At 47.4% G+C, this 24,957-nt stretch overlaps 1 protein-coding gene across 7 annotated transcripts in view; it reads left to right on the top strand.

Moving 5' to 3' along the window:
- The window catches only part of MSH4 (mutS homolog 4), a 47,483-nt gene extending 26,092 nt beyond the window's left edge, over positions 1-21,391 (top strand). For 4 of the 7 annotated variants that reach the window (XM_054071114.1, XM_054071111.1, XM_054071113.1 and 1 more), the window contains 4 exons: positions 143-5,371; positions 19,498-19,594; positions 21,062-21,110; positions 21,273-21,391. In XM_054071114.1, the coding sequence (XP_053927089.1) occupies positions 143-328 (186 nt within the window). In that variant the 3' untranslated portion in view covers positions 329-5,371; positions 19,498-19,594; positions 21,062-21,110; positions 21,273-21,391. Of the gene's footprint in view, positions 1-137; positions 5,372-19,497; positions 19,595-21,061; positions 21,111-21,272 lie in introns of those variants that run through there. The other 3 variants (XM_054071110.1, XM_054071109.1, XM_054071112.1) reach the window with 3 other exon arrangements.
- The last annotated feature ends 3,566 nt before the right edge of the window (positions 21,392-24,957 follow it).

The raw sequence follows: 24,957 nt of genomic DNA, 5'->3' as shown, positions 1-24,957 counted from the left end.
AAGGAGTATTGGATGTAGTGTCGGTGTACAAACCAAGAATCAGGAGATCAGAAACAGGCTGGAAAATAGCCAATATTAATATTTTAATAACAGAACATAACTGATTCCATATTTTAATGCACATGTATGTTTTTAAGAACAGCACAGGCAGAAGAGCACTCCTGAGATGATGAAACAGAGAGCTATGTACCACTTAGCAATGAGGCTGGTTCAGACTGCGAGAAATTCTCGACTCGATCCGGACAGTTTGCGTATATATTTGAAAGGCTTGAAGAAAAAGTATGAAGCCAGTTTTCCTGCACCTGGACAAAGTGATGAACAACAGTAATGTGTGACATAGGCTGTCGCTCTAATTTTTGTGACTGCAAGATAGTTCTGTTTTCTTCCCCAGTATTAGAAAACACTACTTTTCCCATGTTCTTAAATTCTCAATTCTTAGTCTAGACTATACACACTACTGAAAGACCATATCCTTCATGTTTTTTTTCCCCTAGACATACCCAAAGTAAAAGCAGTTCCTTTGTATGAGGAACAAAGTTATTTTTGATAGTGGACTACACCCCTTTCATTATTTTAGAGACAAAAGTTATGCAATATTTAGTATTTGCTACGTGATATATCTGGTATTATAGCTCTTACATCTGATACTGAAGATCTTGCCCAACAAAAAGCAGTCTTTGAAATAAGTGGTCTGCTTGTCTTGCATAGACAGGCTCTGCTTGCACTGTTGAACATGTGTCCATAAATCCTGTTCCCTACTCAAGGAGACTTCTGGCTCTTGAAATCATTACAGTTAATCCAACAGAATGCAGGCAGTGCAGGACTGCTGCCTCTCCAGAACTGGGCAGCCAGAGCTTTTTTGTAACAGCCGATTACTGTGGTATTAACACTGTTGATCAGTTGTTTAGAAAGTGAGTAATGAAAACAATAAAGAGTTGAATATCCTTCTTCCTTATCTTTCTTTTTTAGTACAAATTCTTTGAGTGCCAGCAGGCATCTATTCCAGCTAGAAGAGATTTATCTCTCATTACTTCCTTCTAACCAACTTGGCCAATTTATATGTGTATGTGTGTGTGTATAAAATCTACTGTATCTATGAAATGGGTAATACATAACAGTTTATCTAATTTACAACTGCAAATATTATTTATATGTAGTTATATTTCCTTTTTTGTACCTACATTTGTAAATTTACCAGTGCAACAGAATAACATTTGTAGTAGTCGCACTGTGCTTTTTACTTCAGAATTTTTTGTACTGATTTAAACACCATTTCCTTCTCTTCAGGCTTTAAATATTGCCAATATGTTACTCATATCCATCGGTAATACCGTATTTGTTCTCAACCCCAGTGAGGATCATAGCAAGAAAAAGTATTTTGTGTTGAGGTTTCTTAACAAGAGGAGCCAGGTGGCAAGGGATAAATGTTTCAGGCACTGGACAGGCAGCACGTGTGCCTGGGGGTCACCCACCCCAGCACCAGACAGAATGGGTCTGGGGGCTATGCTTGGGAGCATGCAGTAGTTTGACCCTGTCAGAATTGTTCCCCTGTTTTGCACACCTTATTTCAGAGCCTTCGGGTTACTTCCACTCAGTCTGTTTGTGTATGTATACTCTACACGCTGCTCTCCTGAAACACGTTCTTAAATAAGGAGGTTTTGTGGTTCTTTATGGATATCTGGATGCCAAGGAGTGGGACCAGAGTACAAAAAGATAACATAGCTACGTTCAGACTCATTTTTGTATCACCTGTGCAGTCCTCTCAGTCGACAAATTGGTGTGAATTCCAGGGTCTTCGCTAGTGCTGTCCAGAGTTCCTTGGAGGGGAAAACCAAAGTACCTTCGAGGGCTGTGCAGTGAGCTTTATTGCCAGTCTAAGAATGCTGGTGGGAGCAGAGGGGATCTCGGGAAGTTTACACTGAGGAATTACAGGGAAGCAGAAAGGTCAGAGGGCAAAAAAAGGCTTATCCTTTCCTGTTCCCTCTCCACAGCTGTGTGAGTAGCAAGTCAGGTTGCTGCTTTTTTAAATGCCCTTTTCTTGCTCCTGCCATTCCTCGCTCAAGGTGGCAATCTCCAAGGTAGAGATTTTAAACTGACCCTGACCAACAGCTAACAGTGGAAGTCAAAAGGCATGCAACAGTGTCTGATAAAGCCCTGAAACTTCTACAGGCCATTCATCTCTGTGACGAGATTCCTGTTTTGTGTAGTTTGTAAACATCTTGTCCTAGAGAAATGAACAATGCATTTACTGTCTGTGCTAACTCGAGCTTTTTGATGCAGACCTTCTACCATATGTCTGTGAGACAAGGCCACCTGACAGAGTGTTATTTGGAGCACGAATTGAGGATCCAAAACCACTGCAGCAAGACATAGACTCGCTTTCTAAAGTCCTTATATCTTCCTCCACAAAATTCCTGGCAGCAGCAGGCCTGCAAAGGGACAAGGCAGAAAAAGCAAAAATCTGACAAACTGAAAATACAGTAGAATTCACTGTCAGCCTTTAGGTCTGAAATACCAAGGCTAAATTTACTTCAGAAATTGGCTTTCCACTTGACATACACATTGGCAACCTGTACTTCAGGCAGCAGAGATGGCCACCCAACACTTGGCCTGCACAGTTTTAATACTAACAGAATTGTATATTGACGTGTAAAAAAAAAGCTCTCAATACTTTGTCAGGCTACAATTCTGGGAATTAACGTGATACATGGTAAGGAGTACTGGGACCGTAACTGGTTTTGAACCAGTTTCAGTCACAGTGACAGAAGTGCCTTTAATCTACTGCTGCAGAAGTAAAGGCTTGATCTTGCTGCTTACATTACAGCAAAACCATCTGAAGTCCAGCATGGCTGGAGAGCTTGTCATAATCACGGTGCTCAAATGGAGGGTTCAGCTTTTCCTCCTCTTCACTGTGTGTCATTAAATAATCCTCCTGATTTTGCAGGAAAAGAACATCTCAGATGGGAGATGGGCATCACTTTGTACCCCACCTATTAACACCTCAAAAGATCAAGAACCACCAGCCTAAAAGTGCTCTGTTCCTGTGCCCAAAAACTTTCATATCCCCCGTCGCCACTCACCACCATCCTGAAAAGCGTAGTCTCTTCCTGCTCCCAGCAGCTCTGAAGTCCCCCGTCACAGCTCCACCACAGCTACAGACTTTGAATCCACTTCCTCCTACCGAAACCTTCTCCCTTAAATTGCCACAAATCTGACATATCAAAGTGTCTGCCTTAGCCTTAGCATCTACCCATTCCAGGGCAAGAGGCATCTTTCACTATCCTGAAGTATGGACTCAAACTCCACCCACTGCATCCTATCCAGAATGCTCAAAGGCAACACTCAAACCCCCAGTGTAACCTCAATCTCCGAGCAGATCTTCCTGCCGAATCACGAGGAGCCATCTGGGTCCCTCACCTCATTTTCAAAAGTCTCATCTGTGTTCTTTTTTTCTGTAGCAACGTTTTACTCCTCTTTGTTTCCCAGCACAACTTGTTCTTGCATTCTTTTTATTCATCCAAACAAGTTCTTGGCGCCAGAATCGGACCTCTGTTCAATTCCAGATTTTAATACATGTTTCCCTTTCCTCTTTTCTCCTTCCCATTCCTCTGTTCACATCTACATCTTTCTTTCCTCCAACCTTTTCCCTCCATCTGGCTTTCTGTTCCTGTTTTCCCTTTCAAACCCTCTCTTCAGGTCACTGTCCCTCTGTCTGGCCATCTATCCATCTTTTAATTGCCCTGTTTTGCTGCCTGTTCCTCTTCCATCTTCATCTCTGCCACTGCCCATTTCTGATCTTCTCTCCCTCTGTCAGCTTCTCTATGTTTCCTTTTCTCTTCCCATCGCTCTGTCTGGCTCCCCAGTGCTCTGCCCAGTGACCTTCCCCTTTCCCTCTAAATCCTTGGATGCACCTCTACATCCCTCATTTGAACTCTTTGTTCATTCCGTGCTCTCACATCTCTTGCTTGTAGAAAAGATGCTTTGATTATGCACGTAACTTCTCAGGAATTTATTCTGAAGGTGGCTTCTTCCATGCACTTCTGAAAGCTATGCAATAAAACAGTCCGAGCTTATTAGAAAACAATTGTTTTCTCTGTCATAGATCCTGGAGATGAGAGAGAACAGGCCTGTGGTTAAATTCTTGGTGTTGTCAGGCAGTAGTTTTGTACCCCATTTGTGCTGCAGGCTGTCCCCTCCCGGGGCTTGCTTCTCCGTCTCCTTGATCTGTGCCTTCTCTGCAGCATGGGTTTCCGTATGATGGCCTGAAACACAGGACTTGGGTGGTTTAAGTGTTGCATAAGCACAGAACAGGGAAATAGTCTGCGGAAATTACCTTTTTTTCATTTTATTAATGAAAACAAAGGGTTTTTTGTAAGGGAGGCTTTTAATGCAAAGTCATTTGAAGACATCTGTGTCGTGCCCTGCCAGCATATGGTAATCTTGGAGTCTCTGAGCCTGCGGAAGTTGCAGTGCTATGTTTTTATAGCTGTATCAGGTCTGTGAGATGTCTTTAAGGACTCCAACAAATGTTTGTTTTCATTGTCCTTCCACAAATCAACCTTTTGTTTCTGTTTACAAGGAGGTGAAAATCCAGCCTTTCAAGTCTGTGACAGTTTCATGAACTCAGTTCCTGCATGGGAGAATAATTTCGGTTCAGCATTTTGAATAAAACCAAGGCTAAAGTGACTTTCTTACTGTTGTTTGTTTTGAGGAGCATATACAGTCTGCTTAGTGCTGCACTGACGTGGAAGTGGCCACTACATCAACATGGAGAAGCTCATGCTGTAAGGCTAAGTGCATCATCTCTGAACTGTCTATATTCCCAGGAGTGTATGAACCACAGCAGACCTTTCATTCTCACTTAGATCTTACTCTTTCACAGCGATACAAGAAGCATCTGAGATTCTGTGAGCCAAAGTGTGGAAATAAAGTAGATGTTCATAGCAGATAGAACATCTTAGGAAGCAGGAGCCCTTGGAAAGATGAGCTTCAAAACAGATCGTTGGCACGATAAGAAATAATTATTACCATGAGGATGCTTAACCCGAGAAAGAGCAATAGAGAGGAGCAGCAGTCTGTGCTGTGAGGAATTACGTGCCAGGTACCACCTAAGAACCTTACAAAGGAAAACAAAGGATTTATAAAGTGCATCTTTCTCCCCCACTTTTGTCTGTGTGTGGCTAAACTAAAATCTGTATTGTGATAGAGGTGATCGCCTGCCAACTTCTTTTCCAGGCTCTTGCTTCTTCTGGCCATGAGTGTTCTATAGCAAACCAGATTTTGCTTGGTTTGCAAAGACTGCGGAATGAGGTGTGCTTCAAATCAGGCTTTAGATGCAGCAAAGAGACAGGATAACATCGAGGTGAATGCGGTAAGAAACCATTTTCACTGCTATTTTCCTGCCTTGCCAGTTGAGTTGTTGTGCACTGCTGAGCACATAGCATAAATTCCTGTTTTCTCTGGTGCTCAGCAGTTGTGGGTTTTCTATTTTCTGTAAGTCCAGTTTGTAAAACTGTTGAGTTTTCACTGTTGTAGCCTGTGGAAACTTCTCAAATAGGAAAGTACTGCTGAGTAGCCAAGGGCAGGGAGAAAGGGCCTCTGTGTCACAGACTATGGGAGGCTGGAGCACCTCCCATACGAGGACAGGTTGTGAGGGCTGGGGTTGTTCACCCTGGAGAAGAGAAGGCTCCGAGGAGACCTTATAGCGACCTTCCAGCATCTGAAGGGGCTACAAGACAGCTGGGGAGGGACTGTTCACAAAGGTTTGTGTTGATAGGACGAGGGGGAATGGGTATAAACTGGGGCAGATTTAGACTAGACATAGGGAGGAATTTCCTCACAATGAGAGTGGTGAGGCCCTGGCACAGGCTGCCCAGAGAAGCTGTGGCTGCCCCATCCCTGGAGGTGTTCAAGGCCAGGTTGGATGGGGCCTTGGGCAGCCTGATCCAGTGGGAGGTGTCCCTGCCCATGGCAGAGGGGTTGGAACTAGATAATCTTTAAGGTCCCTTCCAACCCAAATGATTCTATGATTCTATGACTAAGCACATGGGTGCGATGGAAACTCCTGATGTTTTTCCTCTCCCTTCCTGCAAATGGGGAAATGCATCCCTTCACCCACGGGGATGTTGCGTGGGCTGGTGTTTGTTCTTTCAGAGATCCAATGTGTTAAATAAGATGGAGCATTTGTGGAAAAGGACTCATTAGAAACTGCCTGGCGCTGTGTGTGCAGCAGGCATGCAGTTCATTCTGCAGGCACTGCCTTGCGCCCAGCTCATACTGGTGGGAAAGTCCAGGAGGGCAGATATGGGGGCTTCTGACATTTTAGCTGTCACAGAACCTGTATAAATGCCTGGGTTTAGAGACTTGCAGGTTGTCTGAACTTGTACAGTCTCTTAGAGGACCAATAGAAAGCACATCACTAATACAAAGATTGTTCAGCCCTTTGCTGCAGTTTCTAATCTTGGTTGCAAAGCCAGCAGCAATTTAGGCTTCTGAAAAAAAAAAAAAATTGCTGGAATGTAATGGGGAGAAATTGTGGTTTTTCTACGATCTTGTTCTTTGGAAGCGTTTGATTACTTTTGCTTTCTATTTTATGTGTGCTGGCAGTACACATGAACACACCCATGCAGTTTTCCCTCAGACAAGTGCACAGCACAGAAAGTTTCAGTCAAGTTTGATCAACTTGAAAGCAAACAAAATAAAGCCTGATGGTGAGAATGGGAGGGCAAACCTGGCCGCAGCTTATGCTTCCAGCCCTGTTCATGCAGCCCAGCTCTGGAGTTACCCATATAGATGTTTAATCCTTTAAACACCCTATAGTGTGGGAGCTCAATTATCCTGAGCCAGGGAGTTAAAGAAAATATTTCCTTGGATGCATTCTTAAAGTCCCTTTACAATCGGTTGTGTCCTTCTTTCTGTGTCTGCAGGGAGCAACGTAAATTCAAGAGTTCACACTCAAATTGTGATTGAGAGTTCCAAAGTCAAGCACAGCCTTTGAAAGGTGAAAATCCAAGCGGCCTTTAGGTGGCATCAGACTGTCGCGTTTGCTGCCTTTGCTCCCTGCAGTTGCAGAGCCATTAACAAAGAGCTTTCAAAGAAAGTATTTTGGTGGAGATTTTGTGGGCTTTATTCCAGTTCCAGTGCAGCGAGATGAAAGCAGACATCTGGCCTTCAGGCTCGTTTGCTTTATTGATTCGTTTCAAAATCCAGCAACGGAGCGGGCTTTGTTTGGGAGGCAAGACTCCTCTGCTCCCCTCCATCCTTTTGCATTTTGCAAGAGCTAAGAACATATTTGTATTTTTTTGCGCTTGTAAACTCACTCTGCTAAGCAGAAGAACGTCCTTATGTTCAATATTTTCTCTCTACCATCCTTACCCACAGGGCAGAGTGCTCTCAGCATTACTGGGTTGTTGGGGCAGAAGGGACAGGAGATCCTGTTGGAAGGTGTGCAGGGGAGCATGGCTGAGAACCTGCAGAGCTTCAGATATTTTCGGGTCAGGGCAGAGCCTTGCTGATCTCCCTCTCAGGTGGGGTGTGGGTATGTGGATGAGAACCAGAATCCGTGGCAACTGTGTGTGTAGAAAGGGCTACAGTGAAGGGAGATAGAAGCACTAGGAGAACCTGCTGCTTTGGAAGTTCTGCCAGTTGGGAGGGCTATACTAAATTTTCATGACTCTTTTAAAGGCAGTGGTGCCTTTGCCACTGCCAACCCATTTGTGCCTCTTAGCTCTTCAGTAGATAAATTCTGCCAAAGCACACTTGGTATCTTGGTCTCAGTCTCTGAACTGCACGTTTGAAGATCAGGGTAAGATTTTGGGAAGCATCACTGCATGCTTCCCCTGATTTTATGCTTTTTTCCAAGCGTCTTTCCTTCATCTTTGTGGGAAATGGGATACTGGGCAACTCGACCTTCATTCTGGTTTGCTACAGGAGTTTTTCCGTCCATCAGACGTGAGAAGGGAAGGACTTAGCTGTTGTGCTGTTAACTGTTATGCATGGAAAATCAGAAACGGGGGGGAGAGGGTGGAGATAGGTACATTATATTTGCAAATATAGATTATAGATATACAATCTAGATATATTATTTTATTACATACTATTATATCTGTCATATATGGTGTTAAAAAAGACAGATGCTCTGAGTTGTTTCCAAGAGAGGAAAAGGCACATTTGACTTTAAAAGTGGAAGGTGTTGTCAGTGTGTTTCCTGCTTGGGATCTGCCTGTAAATGAAGCACATAAAGGAAAAATGATGGCTGGAAGCACTTTGCAGCACGTGTTTAGCAGAACTTCTTTTGCGGTCTGTCTTGCCTGGCTTTTCTAGTTCCTCTTTCCTATCCCTGGTCAATGTTTGCACTGGATTAGACTAAGATAAAATCAAAGGCTTGAGCGCACAGGACAGATGCAGGTGTTTTCCCCTCTAGGATCTTAGGTGTAGGTGTGAAATTAGTGCATCTTTATGGTGCCTGTCCTCAGCTTTAGCCTTTAAATCAAACTGTGCCGCGCCCCAGGCCTAGTGCTATGGGCTGAATGGGGAAAACATATGGCAGAGTTGCAGGTTGCTTTTTGTACAGGATCTGACCGCACAACAGGCGAAATGCACAGGGGGACTGTCACAGCCTGCCAAGACACGAGACCCAGGGGTGGTTTGTGCTCACTAGCGGGCGCACCCACCCCAGGGGAAAGGCACTGTTTGCCCTTGTGTGTGTCTCTTTCCCTCCTGCCAAAGCTCTGCCTGGCACAGGGGAGCATTGCTGGGGGTTCCAACAGAGGCTGTGTCCCTCTTGGCGTTGCCCAAAGGTGCAGCATCCACCACTCAGCTCTGTCTGAAGCCAATGCCGCTCCTCACCATGCATGTTCCTTTGCCACCAGCAGCGCCTGACTGTTGTTTGATTTTAAGGTTGGATACATTAAAGGAAGGGGTAGAGAATGAAGCCTGGCATCCAGCAAATGTGAGGCTGAGGTTCACTGCCCATCCTGCTGCCCACCCGCTCTGCCAGCTGGGCAAAGCTGCCTGGGCTCCAGGAGACTCACGTCAGCTCTGACGGCATCTCTGAGGTTCAAAGCGATGGAAACTGAGGCCAAATCCTGCTGCCCGGGCCAGCGGGGGATCCGCCTGCCTGCAGGAAGCTCCCGGCGCTGATGCTGCAGGGCTGCTCTCTGCTGCTGTTTGATTTCTCCTTTTTTTTTTTTTCCCTCCTGTATTCTCTAGCCAAAGAAGTTAAGTGAGGAACACCTTTTTCTTTCTACTTGTGTGAGAATGGAAGTGTATCAACAATGCAAAAGGCGGGGAAAAATCAGTTGGGGGCTGAGCTGGCTGCTGACGTGCACACAATAGCTTTCCACCGCAGTTGTGTGAGGCTGGTTCTTTCCCTGTAAGTGTCTCTTTAGATGGACTCCGCTTTGTTTTTCCATCGTTAAGATGCTAACGGAGTTTCTGAGATAGGGTTGTGATTCGGATGCTGGGGTTACAGTTAAGGGCTGGTGCTTAGGGCCAGATCCGGGCTGTTTGCACCACAGAGCGAGAGCTGGGCTGTGCTGGGAATTCACTGGGCAGTGAAGCTCCTCCTTCAATCTTGTTCTTTAGGAGCACCAACTTACTCTTGCGTTTCGGTTTTGCCGTGGAAATGACTGTGGTCTGTGTTGAGTGACATTTTTGCTGAACTCCCAAGGGAGCTTTTGTTTTGGAGGGCTTTGGGGCTGGGGAAAGTGGATGTGTTGGCTTTGGCTGTGCATGCCGGGGCTGAGCGCCTTGCCTGGAAATATCTGCTGTAGCTGGCGCACAGCTGCCATTGCCACGTGGGGAAGGGGACATCCCCTCCTGGCTTTGTGTCCTTGTCTTGCCACGTTTGGAGGGAGTGTTTTGTGTCAGTCTCAGGCAGAATGTGGGGAGTGACTGATTTGAGAGGTCCAGAACTGCCCAGGCTGTCACCTCCCATGGCCAGGGGACTCAGGGGCTGTGGAAGGCCCTTCCCAGGGCTCCCCATCTCTCCAGGGGGAAATATCCAGTATCCACCAGTGCCAAAGGATCCTGCACCTTTCTGTCTTGCCTGCTTCAGTGTCATAATTTCCAGGCGCCTTATATTTCGCATTTCTAGTGATAACTCAGTGTGGCTGCACGCCTCCAGACACTGCTGTGGCTTTTGCAAATGTTTAACTTGCAAATGTTATTTGCAAAACAAAAGTTGTGCTCCAGATTGTCAGGATACGATGTAGTAAAACTCTGTAAGGAATAACTGAAAATGCTCTAGGGGGGTGGCGTTGTCCTGGGCACTGCTCTGAGGGAGAGCCTTCTGCTCCCCGGCATACGCTGTCAGCTGGTGCTGGTTTTGACCTTCAGCACGCCAGTTGCTGGAAGCTCTCTGACCTCCTCGCCAAGCACGGTGCTCATCTCTCTCCTTCTAAAACACGAAAAAGTTCAAATGTTGCCTAAACCAAAGTGCATGAATTAATGGCCTGATTTTTCTCAAAGGGCTGAGCACGGTTGCCAATGCTGGAAGAGCTGCAGATGAAAAAGTTACTTGTTCAGCCCCTCACCTTGATGCACCAGAAGCCGAATAACCCCTCTGTGGGTTTGCCTTGCAGAGGTCTCAGCACCAGTTGCTGAGCTGCAAGGAGGAAAAGCCCAAGCCCCCAAAGCCTAGCAGCATGGCGATGGGCTGCCACACTTCAGAAGCCCACAGGGATTGAGTTTCCCAGTGAACATCCCAACAGCCAAGCCATTTCACTCACCTGGGGAAGGGAAGGTTAGTGCACATGGCTGGTTTTCTGTCTCCAAGGTGTTGAGAGCAGCCAACTGACCATTAATGAATGTTCCATGAAACCCACTCCCTTGGTCACCAAAGTCCAAACATCAAACTTGAGTGAAGAGAAATTCCAGCCAGGGCCTTGAGAAAGATTGGAGAATAAATGCATTTAAGATGTGCATCGTATAATATATGTATTATATAAAGGCATATTATAACATATAATACATAATATAATATATTGCATGTATGTATTATGTAACTATACACATATATAATGCATATGAGATTGCTTGTGTAGCTGATACATGAATATAATAAATTATATACAAGCATGTAATATATGCTTGTGCATCAGCTATGGAAGCAATTACTTTGTGTTTACCCCTCAGCAAGATCAGGCACAAGGACTAGCTCTTGTCTTTCCTCCAGCAGGGAGCCCAGGTGGGTCATGAAACAGAGGACATTTACCTTGTGTGCCACCTGCCAGGTGTTTGGGCTGGAGATGGAAAGGCAATAGCAGCAAGTAAGCCTTTTTCAGCATGGCTTGCTTACCTGGAGGTGTCTCTGGGCCCTGCAAGAAGAGCAATCCATACAGAGGGGTCTGTGGTCAGAGCAGGGAGGATAAATGTAGCCCGGACTCTGTTTTATCACTTGGGTGAGGTGTGTGGACATGTTCCCAGGCAGTGCTGTGCTGGGGTTTTGGTGGTGTTTCAAAGGATAGAAACCTCATCATTTCCTGAGTTACCTCATCACTGGATGCCAAAAATGAATGTGATGTGAATACACTGCAGCAGTTATGGTTTATATGCGGTGCTTTCCCTTTGGATGTCAGACACTTCCAGCCCCAATTCTTTTTTAGGTGGATGGAGCAGACTGCTCTGCTCTCAAGAGACCTCACCTGGAATACGCAGTTTGGTTCTGGAGTCCTAAGCACAGAAAGAGCATGGATCTGTTAGAGTGAGTCCAGAGGCCATGAAAATGATCAGAGGGCTGAAGCACCTCCCATACGAGAACAGGCTGAGAGAGCAGAGGTTGTTCAGCCTGGAGAGGAGAAGGCTCCAATGAGACCTTAGAGCAGTCTTCCAGTACTCAAAGGGACCTACAGGAAAACTGGGAAGGGGCTCCTTATCAGGGAGTGCAGGGATAGGATGAGGGGGAACATTTTTAAACTGAAAGATGGGAGATTTAGGTTGGATATTAGGAAGACATTCTTTACTGTAAGGGTGGTGAGACACTGGCACAGGTTGCCCAGGGAAGTTGTGGCTGCCTCATCCCTGGAGGTGTTCAAGGCCAGGTTGGATGTGGCTTGGGCAGCCTGATCCAGTGGGAGGTGTCCCTGCCCATCACGGGGGAGTTGGAACTGGATGGGCTTTAAGGTCTCTTCCAGCCCAAACCATTCTATGACAAGGTGGAGAACTTGGCTGTCAAATTCACTCAGCAGAAGAGGAATACAGAGCAAGAACTCCCTTCCCCAAATATCAAAGGCCAGTTTCTTATTCCAGTGATTTTAAACATCCTTCCCTCTCTAGCAGGTAGTAGCAAAGTGTTTTCAGTATTTACTCCTTCCACCTGGCTAGACAACTCTCTCAAACACAAATACCTATAATTACATATATTTGTATATACATATTACACATGCTAATTTTATCTACAGAGGCGTGGAATCATTTACCCCGCCTAGCTTCATTTTTATTTTAAAGTTGGTAACAGTCGACCTTCAACCAGCATTAGGAATATGCTGTATAAATAATTAGAGTTTATTTAGATTTATTCAACAGTGTTTACGTCTAATAAGTAACCGCATCCATTTAAGCATTGATCTCCTAGCTGGCACATCACCTAAATGCAATAATTCACCTTCAGCTGGAGCAGCTGGTCCTTCCTGGATTTATTTAATAGGGCCAGCTTCACAGATGACCTGGAAGAGGCACATCGGACAGTGCTCTACCATGGTCTGGGTAATAGGAGAATATTCGGTTAGTGGAGTGTGTTTTCTTATATCATATAGTTTGGGCTGAATTGCTCCATTTGGCTTGATTTCTGCCTCTCCAGTTGTTTCATGGTAGTAGAGACAACCCAATGGCTTCTCAGGGTGAGGTGAAGGCGCTAGTCAGCGTTACTTGGACTGTCCTGCCAGCACCCTCGTGCCTGCCACTCCAGCAAGGCTGCTGCAATACCAGCTGCTCGCTGGGGCTGCTGAGCCTTTTACAAACATTTCCAGGAATAACAGTTTCCCATCCCCTCATTTAAAATGAGCTTTGTGCGAACGGGGGAGGACAAAGAGAAATATTCTTGATGATTTTCTTACATTGGGCATTTTAGGCTTAAAAGCGTGGTACACACGCGAAAGCTGATCAGGGGATCAGCACCTTTATCTGTGTGAAAATAATCTTGTCTGAGCCTTCAGCCCGCAGAGGGTTCGTGCGAGCAGGTCAAAGGCTTCCCTGGAGGGACTGGGCGCCCAGACAACACCTCCAGCCCTCCTGAGCCCCACATCAACACAGCATGGCTCACTGAGGCTTGTCATGCACCACAAGTTCCTTTTTGGGGTGGATTTGGCAAGCCACCCACATTGCATCAACCCCGGGAGAGATCAGGATTTGGCCTTTAATCCTGGTGCAGCCTGGGTGCTGCCCTTGAGCCCAGGGGCCAACGCAGGCTGACCCCAAAGTGTAGTCCGTGCTCCCATTTAGAACTAATCAAGGCTGTCAATACTACAGATCGACTGAAAAACCATTTACTCAGAGAAATCAGTATTGCAAGAAAGAACCAAAGTGGCTGAATGAAAACACAATGCCGTGTGCTCTCGGTGCCTGTATAAATGCCGTCTGTGTCACATGCAAAGCAGCACCTGCCTCTGACAGCCCTAGACACTGAGCAGGGGGTGTGAAAGAAACGCGCTCTAGGTACGTGATGCGAGCCTGCGGAGGACACAGGCTCACACAATCTCATCTCCATGGGTCAATAAATTAGGTCACTCTTTGCAGCGACGAGATCATGAAATGCCATTATGTTTTAACACGGACTTATGATCTTGAGCATCGTTAGCGCTTTGACTTTCATTCCTAATGAAGAGAGGGGATGCTGTGAGAGGTGGTTCCGAGCCCTCCTCCTGCTTGGCTGGGCAGGGAGCTGATACTGCTCACCAGGAGCCTCTCCGTGCCCAAGTGCCTGAAGGAGAGGCTACAAATTATCGCTGTGTGATGACGCTGGCTCTGGCAATCTCTGAGAGAGGAAAAGAGGTTCTTACTGTAATTAAATAACTTTGAACAGAAGTCTGAGATCTGCAATAGAGCTGGCAGGGATGGCGGAGCCTCGCATACTCACAGTTGCCACCTCGGCACTCCCTGAGCATCATGCGGTCCTGCGTGTCCCAGGCTGCAGTGGGATGGTCGGAAAAGAATTAGAGCAGGAGCTGCTGTGCCTGGGTCTCATCACTGTTTTCTCTTGTCTGATATGGCTCCAGAGTGAAAGCTTAGCCACTGGATCTGCTGCTGTCCTTTCTGAGCTGCTTGGGGATTTGGGCAGACGGTGTCATCCAGAACTAACCCATCTTGAGGTGGTTTTAAAAAGGCAAACTCTTCAGGCCTGTGAGTCAGCAACAAGCTTTTCCACTGGCAGATGAGCTGCAAAGGCTGCCGTGCCTGCCCTAATGCCCAGGTTTCATAGCCCACAAATGGTTTAATATCTGGAAAATTTAGATTAAAAGGGGAATATACCCATAATGTATATGGGTAGAACTATATGCATTACAGGAGAAGGTCTGGTATGTGCAGAAGTTCCCTCATGTCAGCCTGATCCCAGGATATGGATTAAATAGGTTTTGCTATGTGAAGCCAGCCAGGCTCTGCAAGGAACGCACACAAATATGTGCTGTTTTTGACAGCTGCCTCTAATTTGCTAGATGTGAATACAGATTGATTTTAGGATTAGACATGGTAACTCACCCAGACCTAAAGGAACAATGGTACCTCTTCGCTCCCATGTCAACCAAAGTGCTGCCAGGGTTGTAGCCAAGGGCTGGCGTGGCCTCTCCTGCACTCCAGCTCCAGTGGCCAGAAGGAACGCTCCTCCCGACAGGCCAACTGGCTCTCTGGAGAGCCGGGATCCAGAGCAAGAGTATGGCCAAGTGTCGCACTTGTCAAGTTCCTGATGGCTCCTTTCAGCCCATTGCTCTTCTGTTGGTGCTGTGCCTATTCTCTGTCTCTGCCAGTGACCTTGCTGGTCTTGTTAACATTGCAGGCAGCTGCAGTCATCAGAGACAGTATTTAATGTGGATAGGAAAAATGGGAGCGTGGGGTTACAAGGTGAATGTATACGTGTATATGCAGATACCTGTATGTGTGCATTGAAGTTCTAAAGTTCTCAGCAAAATCATTTTTGTCATTTCCATTTTTCATGGAAGAAAGAAGAGCCTGTAGAGGAATTTCCCTGCTACATTTTACTTTTTGTACATGTGTAAAATTGCCCTGGGCAGTAGGGATCTGAAGCTACAAAATTTCTTTGCTCAGGTCTCACTCTGCAGGACTGTTCCATGCACTTGGCGGTACCCACGTGGCCTTAAACAGATGGTTAACTGATTTGCTTGGTTTCAGCTGTGCCCTTTCTGTGCTTAAAGCCCAGTCTGCTGCCTTGTAGGAAACTCATGACCTCTTGACCATGTCCAGCACTGCTAGCCTGTGTCCCTGGGGAGCTGAGGCAGAGGGCTCAGGTTTGGTGTCTGCTTTGACTTCTGTCTAGGGGATGGAGGGGGACAATCTCAGCTTAAATAGCTGGGGAGGGTGCTTTTCCAAAAAAGTTTTGATTGAAAAAGGTGTTGATGTTCCTTCTATCTAGGGACAAAAGGGTAAGACAGGACTGAGATGGCCATCAATTTAATTTATTGGGACTTGACAGGGTATTCTTTAACTTATCATCCATAAACTTAGCACAGGAGTCCGGGGTGGCTGCTCTTGTCTCCTGGCCTTGTTTTAAACTATTGCAGAAGATGGGGGGGAGAGATGAAGGGCTCCTTGGCTGGGAGCATAGCGAATAAGAGCTGCTCCTCTGATGCTGCTGAACCTCTGCCCACTCCTGCCTCTGTTCCTGTGCTTGGGAAACAAGACCAGAGTGTGACTTGCCACTGGCCCTGGCTCACCTGGACACTCCCTGTACACAAGAGAAAAGTCGTTAGAAATGGGGATGTGCAGTAAGTTACAAACAGCTCCCGGACACCATTTGAGCAGGGATGAGTTTGCTGTTGCATCACCTGCTCTGAACTGTGCTCAGGGCCACTGCAGCGAGGGAATGGGGACCTGCCCCAGCTCTGCCTGCTGATGGGTGCTCCCTTCCACCCCGAGGAGGGAACATGCATGGTGGGTGCTGTGCAGCTCTTTGCCATGACTAATGCAGAGCTTTTTGCACAGTGGGGCTTTGGCAAGCATCCTGTGCCCACCTGCTGTGGGTACAGCTCTGGACAGGTGATGGAGCTGCATCCTGGAGACTCAGCATCCAGGCCTCCTCAGCAAGCTTGTCCTGCCATGCTGGCAGCACAGAGACTTGCCTCCTTTTGCACTTCTGGGTAGGATAAAACCTTTCACTCCTTTGTTCACTGCTGTCCTCTAGAAGATTATAAATAAGCCCTGTTTCCCTGCCGGCTTTGTGCTATTCCACTTTGACGCACCCTTGTTTTCCTCTTGTTCCAGTGAGCTTCCAGCAAATAGCCCCCTTTTTACTGTTGTTTGTTTGTTTCCTCTCAGTTTGTGTCCGAACAGATGTCAGTGGCATCCCTGGTGTCCCCTGTGCCTGGGCGCACCCTGAGTGCCAAGTACCAGGTGCCAGGACGTCGGGCGCCAGGACAGGGTTATCTGACAGTTTCCCATAAATTACTCTGCGTGGTAGTTGTGGGTGTTAATATGCAACTTGGTGACGAAGCAGCTGGTTTCATTGAGTGTATGTGGCATGTTAGCAACGGGAGGAGGATGCTGAGCAGCCCAGGGATGGGATACAGGAGCCGTTCCAAACAAATCTTCCTTCTGCAGTACGTGGCAGAGCAGTCAGGCTCCTGCAGACGTGTGCATGAAGTGGGTAACCTATGGGATCCAGTTCTTTGCAGGCAGGATCACACACCTACCATCCTAGGTGAACAAAAACAGGTGATTCCCGATTAATTTTAATGGTGATGATACTTAATTTTTGAGCATTTTAAAGCGGACCGTGTGCTGGAAATTCGCAGTCCTTTAAAAGCCACTCTGACTACCAGCATAGTTTGTGTAAATATTTAAGGAACACTAAAATCCACCCACGATCTGTGTAACTGCCCTTCTCACTCTATCTATATTGGGGATTGCCTGTTTCTTTTTTTTTTTTTTTGTAATACATAGCTGTACTAGACATGGTCATAAACATAGGTCTGTGCCCTGAGCCAGCACAAGGAAGGGCGTGTGTTGCTTTTTCAGAGCTCCCATTGCAAGGGCAGGCTAAACTTTAACTCTTTCTCATTCATTTCTAGCATCTCGGCAAAATCTTTCTTCCTTGGCCAGACCCTGGGATGAGAGAGGAGCCAGGGAGGGCAGAGATGCTCTGGGCATCACAGTGCTGCAGAGCCAGCGTGAGAAGCTGTGGCTGTGGGATGAAGCTTTCCCTTTATTTCTTCTTTTTTGCTGCCTTCTGCTGAAGCCAAGGTCATGAGAAACTCCACGGGCTCGTGCTGGTGTTATAGTAGCCCTTCTGCCTCCTAATTTAAAGACCTGCTGGGTTTTTAATTTCCAGCTGGGCAATTCCCAAGCAAGAACGAAGTTGCTATCTCCCATGTATGTCCTCACAACTCTGAGGTTAAAAAATAGCAAAAAAAAGAAACCTGAAAATATCTTTACACCTGAAAGTCAGGAAAAAGTAAAGAAAGCCCAAGAAAAAGAATGTGCTGAGCAGTAACAATGCGTGGCCAGGCTCTGAGCTAGCACATGGCAGCCCAGCCCTGGTGACGTTGGGGACACTTATGGCTTCACCTTGGCTTGCTGCAGCGCAGGGTGTCTCCGGTTGTTTGACGTTTTCCTTCCTTCTCCTGAAGGCTGAGATGTCTGTCACTTTGCATCCCGCCCATGTCTGGAGCCATCAGCTCCAAAGGGGAGCCAGATCAGACGGCAGAGTTTTCCCTGCTCCGCTGCCTTTGTGTGCAAACTGGGTTTATCTGTATTGTTTGACCAGCGCTGGCAAATGACATCCCGCCTAATGCTTCGTTAGGGAGAGGCAATTAAATACCAACCCAACGAGTATCGCGGCCAGCATGACTGGGGAGAAACAGCTGCAATGTGCATGGCAGCTGGGAGAGACGGGTGGAAAATATTAACCTTCTTATTTGTCTTTGCTCTAACCTGTGCTGTGCCTGGCTGCCCGGCTGGGTGAAACCTGTGCAGGGCAGGGTTTGATGGGGATGACGCCTGGATCCAGCAAGTTTTCACTTGTTTGGCTTTGGGCCAAGTGACCAGTGATGGCCAACCTGCATGGTGGTGGATAGGCTCACAGATGGCCATGGGACTCTTTGCTTTCATTCTGCAGCTCCTATCTCTGCCTTTCTCCAACTGCTTTCCAGCTGCTGTAGGACAGGCTGGGAGAGTTGGGGTTGTTCAGCCTGGAGAAGAGAAGGTTCTGAGGAGACCTTATAGCGACCCTCCAGTATCTGAAGGGGCTACAAGAAAGCTGGGGAGGGACTTTTCATGAAGGCTTGTAGTGGTAGAACGAGGAGGAGTGGGTATAAACTGGAGAGGGGCAGATTTAGACTAGACATAGTGAAGAATTTCTTCACTATGAGAGTGCTGAGGCCCTGGTACAGTTTGCCCAGGGAAGTGGTAGTTTCCCCATCCCTGGAGGTGCTGAAGGCCAGGTTGGATGGGGCTCTGGGCAACCTGATCCAGTGGGACGTGTCCCTGCCCATGGCAGGAGGGGTGGAACTGGATGATCTTCAAGATCCCTTCCAACCCAAACTATTCTATGATTCTGTTTTGAAGACGATGAATCCTGTTGCTAATCCCAGGCACACAAATAAATCTGTTTTTCTCCATTCCTCAGATGCTGTAAGTGCTCTGAGGGATGGGGCCATCTTGCTGCAGGCTTATTTTCTCAGTTTTGGACAGATAAACAAGGAAAGGTTTAAACTAGAATCTCTGGGATTGGCTTCCTGAGGGTGCTGAGAGCATTTCTGGGTGGATTTAGAGGGGTATCTTTGCAAACAGCATCTCTAAGCACCACCAAAATGGTGCTAATGGTGAAGCGGTCTGTCAGGTGATGGGAAAAACAACATCCAAGTCTCTTGGCAGCCGCAGATTTAAACTGACTGGTGTGGACCAACTCATTTGCCACTGAGTTCAGCAGTATGAAGTATACAGCAGATGATAACTTGTATTCCCCTCTATTGCTGGCATTCTTAGAGTGACCGCTTGCAGGTTTGTAGAGTGCTTTGTGAGCCCCGAACAAAGGGTGTTGTAGGAGCGTCAGGGAAATACTCAGGGCGGGGCAGGGAGTCAATAACGTGGGGTAAACATGACCCTGCTGAAGGTGCTGCCTGGCCAGCTCTACCAGGGTCCCACAGTCACCCGCTCCTGTCCCGTGTGTTGGTTTAGGGACATTTTATTTGGTTTTATTTTGCAAGCAGTTTGCCCTTTGGAGGATCCTCCAGCTTCTGGGGGAAACAACAGAAGCCTGGAGAGGATGGGGAAAGGGTTAAAAGTGCAATGAACAGGTCATACTGACTTTTTTTTTCCCTTTAGAACCAGTGATTTTTCTAGGCCAAGCAACCCAACAGATCAAATCTCTTCTTCAGACACGTATGTGATAGTGCCATGTGAGAAGTTGTTGTTGGAACCAGAGCAGGTGAGGATTAGTAAATGAACTGGGTAAGACGGTGTCCAAGCGGAGCAAAGGGGCTGGGGATGTCACCCGCTGCTCGGTGGAGCTGTGACCTGTGCAAAAGGGGAACTGGGACCGGCAGCGGTGGATTTTGTTGCAATATGGTGGGTGTGAAATGCAGGGATCTCATTTGGCTGGGAAGAACTCAGAAGCTATCCGTGTGGTATGGCTGTGGGTGGCAAACTGAGAGCTGGGATGCTGTGACTGCCAGCAGTGCCAGTGCAGCGGTCAGCCCCACATCTGGGGCAAAGGCAGGGATGCTGGGCAGGATCAGCCTGGGAGGATGCACAATCCTCCTTAGTTATAGCATGAGGGGGAAGCCCCAGGGAAATACTAGGGAGAGAGAATAGCTTTTAAACCGCTGATAATGTTGGCACATGAACAAATGGGTATTAACTGGTGGGGGCTGCCTGGAGGCTGGGAAATTTGTGATGGGGATTATATGACGCAGCTGCTTAGAATAGCAGGAGTTGGACTAAATGATCAAGCAGATCCTCTCTGGTTTTGTCTTCCCCTTACCACCCCAGGCTCTCAGACTAGCAGTGCGGCTGGTCTATTTATATTTGAATATTATGATGTCAAGCAAGTAAAGATGAGCAAAACTGCATCCAAACGCTACTGTGCTTTTTATGTTCTTATTGGGATGTGCCAGGAAACCCTCCTGCATCATCTCCTGGAGCCAAACCCTGCCTACCAGTGCTCTGCAGAGGCATAGTGCCCTGTGCCGCAGGCCAGGAAGGTGTGGCAGGAGATGCTGGTCAGAAACGAAGGAAATAGTTAGGCAACTGTACAACTGTAATTACAATACAAGACTTGTGAGTTGTCTCTCGATGCATTGCTGTCACCAACCTGGCAGAGTGGGTGGCTGCTGTTACCAGCTGCTCACAAAGTTCCTCCCAAAGCAGAGCTCCTCCCAACTCTGAGCCATGCACCCTCTTCCCCAGCAAGTTTCTATCATTGCTGGCACTGCAGCTGCGGGCTGCTTTCTGCCTCTTACTATGGCCTGGTAGTGGGGGTCAAGAGTCCTTGAGTTGCCCCCAGCCCTCCAAAACCACCTGAGCAACCTGTGCCCATAGGGCTCCTCCTGTCCTTCTCTAGGCACTGACCCCTACTCCTGGCTGCAAGTGAGCAGTGATGCCAGGTCTGGGCCTCACCCCTTCAGCACACAACAATTTTCCTAAAATCTAATTAATTTTTTAAATTAAGCGTTTATCCAGCCTTTTATTCAGAGTAACTGGGAAGCCCCTAGGAAGGGTGATGGGTCATTTTTCACTGTTACTTTTTTGCTGCCGTTACTGGAGTCAAGTGTCGGCTGTGACCTGATGGATTTACCTATGTCAATGCCCCCAGCTAGTGTGAAACCCAATTTAGCAGCAAAATCCAAGGAAACTAACTTGTCCTTCCATATGCTGTGATCTCTTCCTGTTATAGACCATGCAGTGAGTCCAAGCTCTGAAAGTCTTGGAAAAGCAGAAATAAGGTAATAAGACTGAAGGGACACCACTAAGGGAGGGTGGAACCTAGCCCCTGGCCTTACTGAATGCTTGAGCGCTGCTTCCACACGCTCCATCTTGTGGGAGAACGGCTGGAAACCTTCCAGGATGTTTCTTCTCATAAAGCCACTGCCTTTCTCTTTCTCTAGATTGTATTTTCTGCAGGCAACTCGCTGAGCCATGAGACCCAGAGGGGCAAAAGGGAAAAATGAGGCACCTGAGCAGGTAAAATCTGTGCACGATCCCAGGGATGCATGGCTTTGTAGCTGTCAGCACCTTGGGAAGCCCATCTTGAGCTAACACATCATAGCAGGAGGTTATTTGCCATGAAATCAGCTAAAAGGCCAGCCAGGAGGAGGTAGATAAGCCATTTGAAAGTGAGAGGCTCAAAATACCATCCACTGGGAGGTTTGGGTCCCTCTTTCTGTGCTCTTGCCGCCGTGCATCCCACAGGGCTTGTCTTAATGGCCCTTAGCCCTGGCCTGGAAAGCACAAATCTCAGCGACATGTTGACAGATAGTGAGTTTAACTTAAAAACCCAAACCTAGAGCATGCAAAATCACACACTGTGAATATTATATGTTCTTTCTGCCTGGAGCAATGTCAAATGACCTCCTCTTTACCTGCCAGCCCAGGCTTGCTTTTAGGCAGAGGGTCAGTTGGTATATTCCTGGGAGTGGTGTAAAGTTTTCAGTTCAGCAGCCAGAGAACTAGATCCTCTGCTTGGCCCATTTCACCAGGGACATCCTCTTGGGCTTTTCTCCTGTTGTCCATCCTCCCACCCACCTGAGCAGGTCCTATCCACCCCACATGAAGCTACCCAGACTCTGGGAATATTCAGCAGTGAATCCACCCACCAAGAGATGTGTTTTTGTCTGCTAACACAACATAATTTTAGACCATATGTGTGCTTTCCCGTAAGGGTGGGCAAGACAGAGTTCTTTATTGCTTTTATATCAGTACTGTGAATCGTGAAGAATAATACAAACTGAGAAGAACTTGTGCCAGCTCACAGCCTCCAAGACAGAAAACTTACAGGTAAACACTACTGCAAAGCTGGAGAGCAGGGAGGGCAATTAAGGGAGTAGGATAAGAAAATGTTTGTTGTGAAAAGAGAGATCATAGCTCAGGTTTGCTTAATGAATGCCAGAGGAGAGCAGAAGACACCACACAGGTAGCTTGTAAGGAGAGATTTAAGAGGAAATAATGTAGAAGCTTTCACGGTACTGGAAGGATGAAACTGTAAATAATAGCAGCATAAATGAATCTGAGATAAATTGTATGTCTGGGCAGGACAGAAGGAGGCAAGAGGAAACATCAACACCGTTTCTAGCTTAGTTATTCCTAGCACACACCAAAAAAAGAGCAAAGGAATGAAGATCACAAAGGCTCTGCACCCTTCCCGCTGCCTGCTGTGCCTGTTGCAGCATCAGGCAGCATGAGATCCCCCCACGGTGCTTGCCTTTAGCCCCAGCAACGAGCTGTTGGACTGCTCCCCAGCCTAAGGACCAGCCTTGTGTGTAAGGGCTGCTGGAGCAGGCACCCCAAACACTGACAGCTGTCATCCTCCCGGGGCACCTCTAAGTTGTTCTGTCTCTTGTTTAAGTTTGGGGAGCAGCTGGGGAAGTGAAGGGTCATTGTAACGAAGGCTTTGCATCAGAGGGCTGGATGTATCCCCCGCTCTGGGTCTGGCCAAGCGAGATTTGTCCTCTGACAGCATCTCTAAGCAGAGACAGTCCTTGACTGCAAACGTGTACCTGCCTCGCAGAAGAGTGTGTGGCCCTGCTGCAAATCCTCGTCCCATCTCACACGTTGGGGGTGGGGGACGACGGGCAGCAGTGGCAGAGGGCAGCCAGGGCCTGGGGGTAGAGCCTAAAGCCCAGAGCCAGTGCTGGGCAAAGTTAGATTTATTAATTTCTCACTAATGAAGGATGCTTAGGAGCAGAGATACTCATAGGCCGTTAAAACACTGCTCACAAAACTTCCTGTCTGACTCCTTGCAAAATCCATGGGTTGGATTGTAAACTTTCATCTAGGAGTTTGAAACAAATCTGATGAATGTCACAGAGGAAATAAAAAAAAAGCACCATTCCTCCTCTTCTGCTCTTCCTCTTCAGAATGACGACAGGTGCTTGATGGCCCGGGAGGTTTACCTGTGCTTTGAAAAAAGTGAATAAAATAGTCTGATTGGAAGTTGAGGAAATCCAGCTTCTTTAAACCTCTCCTCTATTTTTTAAATTTTTTTTTTTTTCTTACCATGAGCCTTTTCCCTTTTTGCTTTTTGAACAGTCAGTAACACTGGATTCTTCCTCATAAATAACCCGTTGATGGAATGAGTGTTGTTGGGAAAGAGGGAGTATTGGGAAGCGTCTGAGAGCAGGCTGGGTCTCTATCATCTGGAGAAACGGTGATGCTTTGCTGGACCATTGCACCTGCATCTGGGACTTGGGAGCTGTTTTATGGGTGTGCTGTGGGCACAAGGGGGTCAAAGGCTGGTGGGAAAGCCCGACGCTGGGAACCGCTTCTTCCCTGACTTCCTAAAGCCTAACCACTCTGAGAAGGACACACTTAGGACCTGTGTTTATGGAGACAAGTGCTGGCTTTATCTGAATTGTCTCATACAAAGATGGGAAACAGAAATAACCAATGCAGGATTTCACTGACCTCTGCGTGCCGCTCTGTGCTGGCAGATTTCTGTGCCCTGATGGTTGCTGGGCCCCACCTGAGCTCGCCGTTGGGCTGACCACAAATAGCGATGCTAATAGCGCATCTCCTGGGACGGAGCTCAGCTGCAAAGCAAACCCCTATGGCCTGACACACCACCGAGTGCCAAGGCCAGGGGCTGGGTTTTTTTTGCAAACCAGATTGCAAGTGAAAAAATGAGCACCTGGAAACTGAAAGGCTGGCGGCAAAGTGGAGAAAGCAATGCTGAAATCCAAAATACTGTTCCTCCTACCTATGCTTCTTAGGAGAGATGGCAGCTTTCTTCTTCTCTGCTGCAACCCACAGCATGTCCTGAGGAAGGTGATGGTACGGGAAGATCCCATCCGCCAGGGAGCAATTACTGAGGCACCGCTGGGCGTCCCCCATGGGCACCCAAAGAGGCTGTGGGGGCTGACGGTGCCCACCGGTGCTGCTGAAATAACAATCCTGGTAGCAGCAGCAGCAGCTTCTTAGCTTGGGCCTGAGCTCATAAACTACCTGGGTCCAACAGTAGAGCTGAGCCTTTAGGTGTCACACAGATCTGTCAGTGATCTGCTTCCCGTCCAGGTTATAACTGCTCCAGACCAGCTCCAGCACATCACCGCAACAACTGTGTCCATAAAAAAACCCAGAAGAGATGTGATAGCCCTCCAAACAATTTTTTAATATCTTGCTATCACTCTTGTGCAGTGAGAAATGCCAGCCCTTGGCAGATGGGCAGCTCAATTATCGCCTGGAAAACAGGTTTGTCCTTCCAAAAGGGCAGCAGTAGACTTTTAAAGGCAGGTGAAATTTTATAAAAGGATTACAATGGGATTAGCCAGAAGGGAGAGAGAGCAGGTGCCTCCAGGAGCCTTTGCAGACCGAAATCCAGGGCTGTCCTGGCCACTACCCTTTCAAACTCTCTCTAAACCCCACCAGGTCCGTCTAGGGGGTGACTTACACTGGTGCTACCTCTGGAACAAACTGAACAGATAACACCTGCAATGTCGGGAAATAGCAGCTCTGAGTGTACAATGCCACCAGAAAAATGTCAAAATACACCCACCAAAGGGGCCCCGCCATTCGTGCTCAGAGCTGTGGCTGAGTTTGTCACCGTTCAGCCCAAGGAGAGCACGACACACATGCATG

Source organism: Cuculus canorus, chromosome 7, assembly GCF_017976375.1.
Source record: "Cuculus canorus isolate bCucCan1 chromosome 7, bCucCan1.pri, whole genome shotgun sequence".
NCBI classification, from domain to species: Eukaryota; Metazoa; Chordata; class Aves; order Cuculiformes; family Cuculidae; genus Cuculus; species Cuculus canorus.
This window is presented reverse-complemented; position numbering and strand designations above follow the sequence as displayed.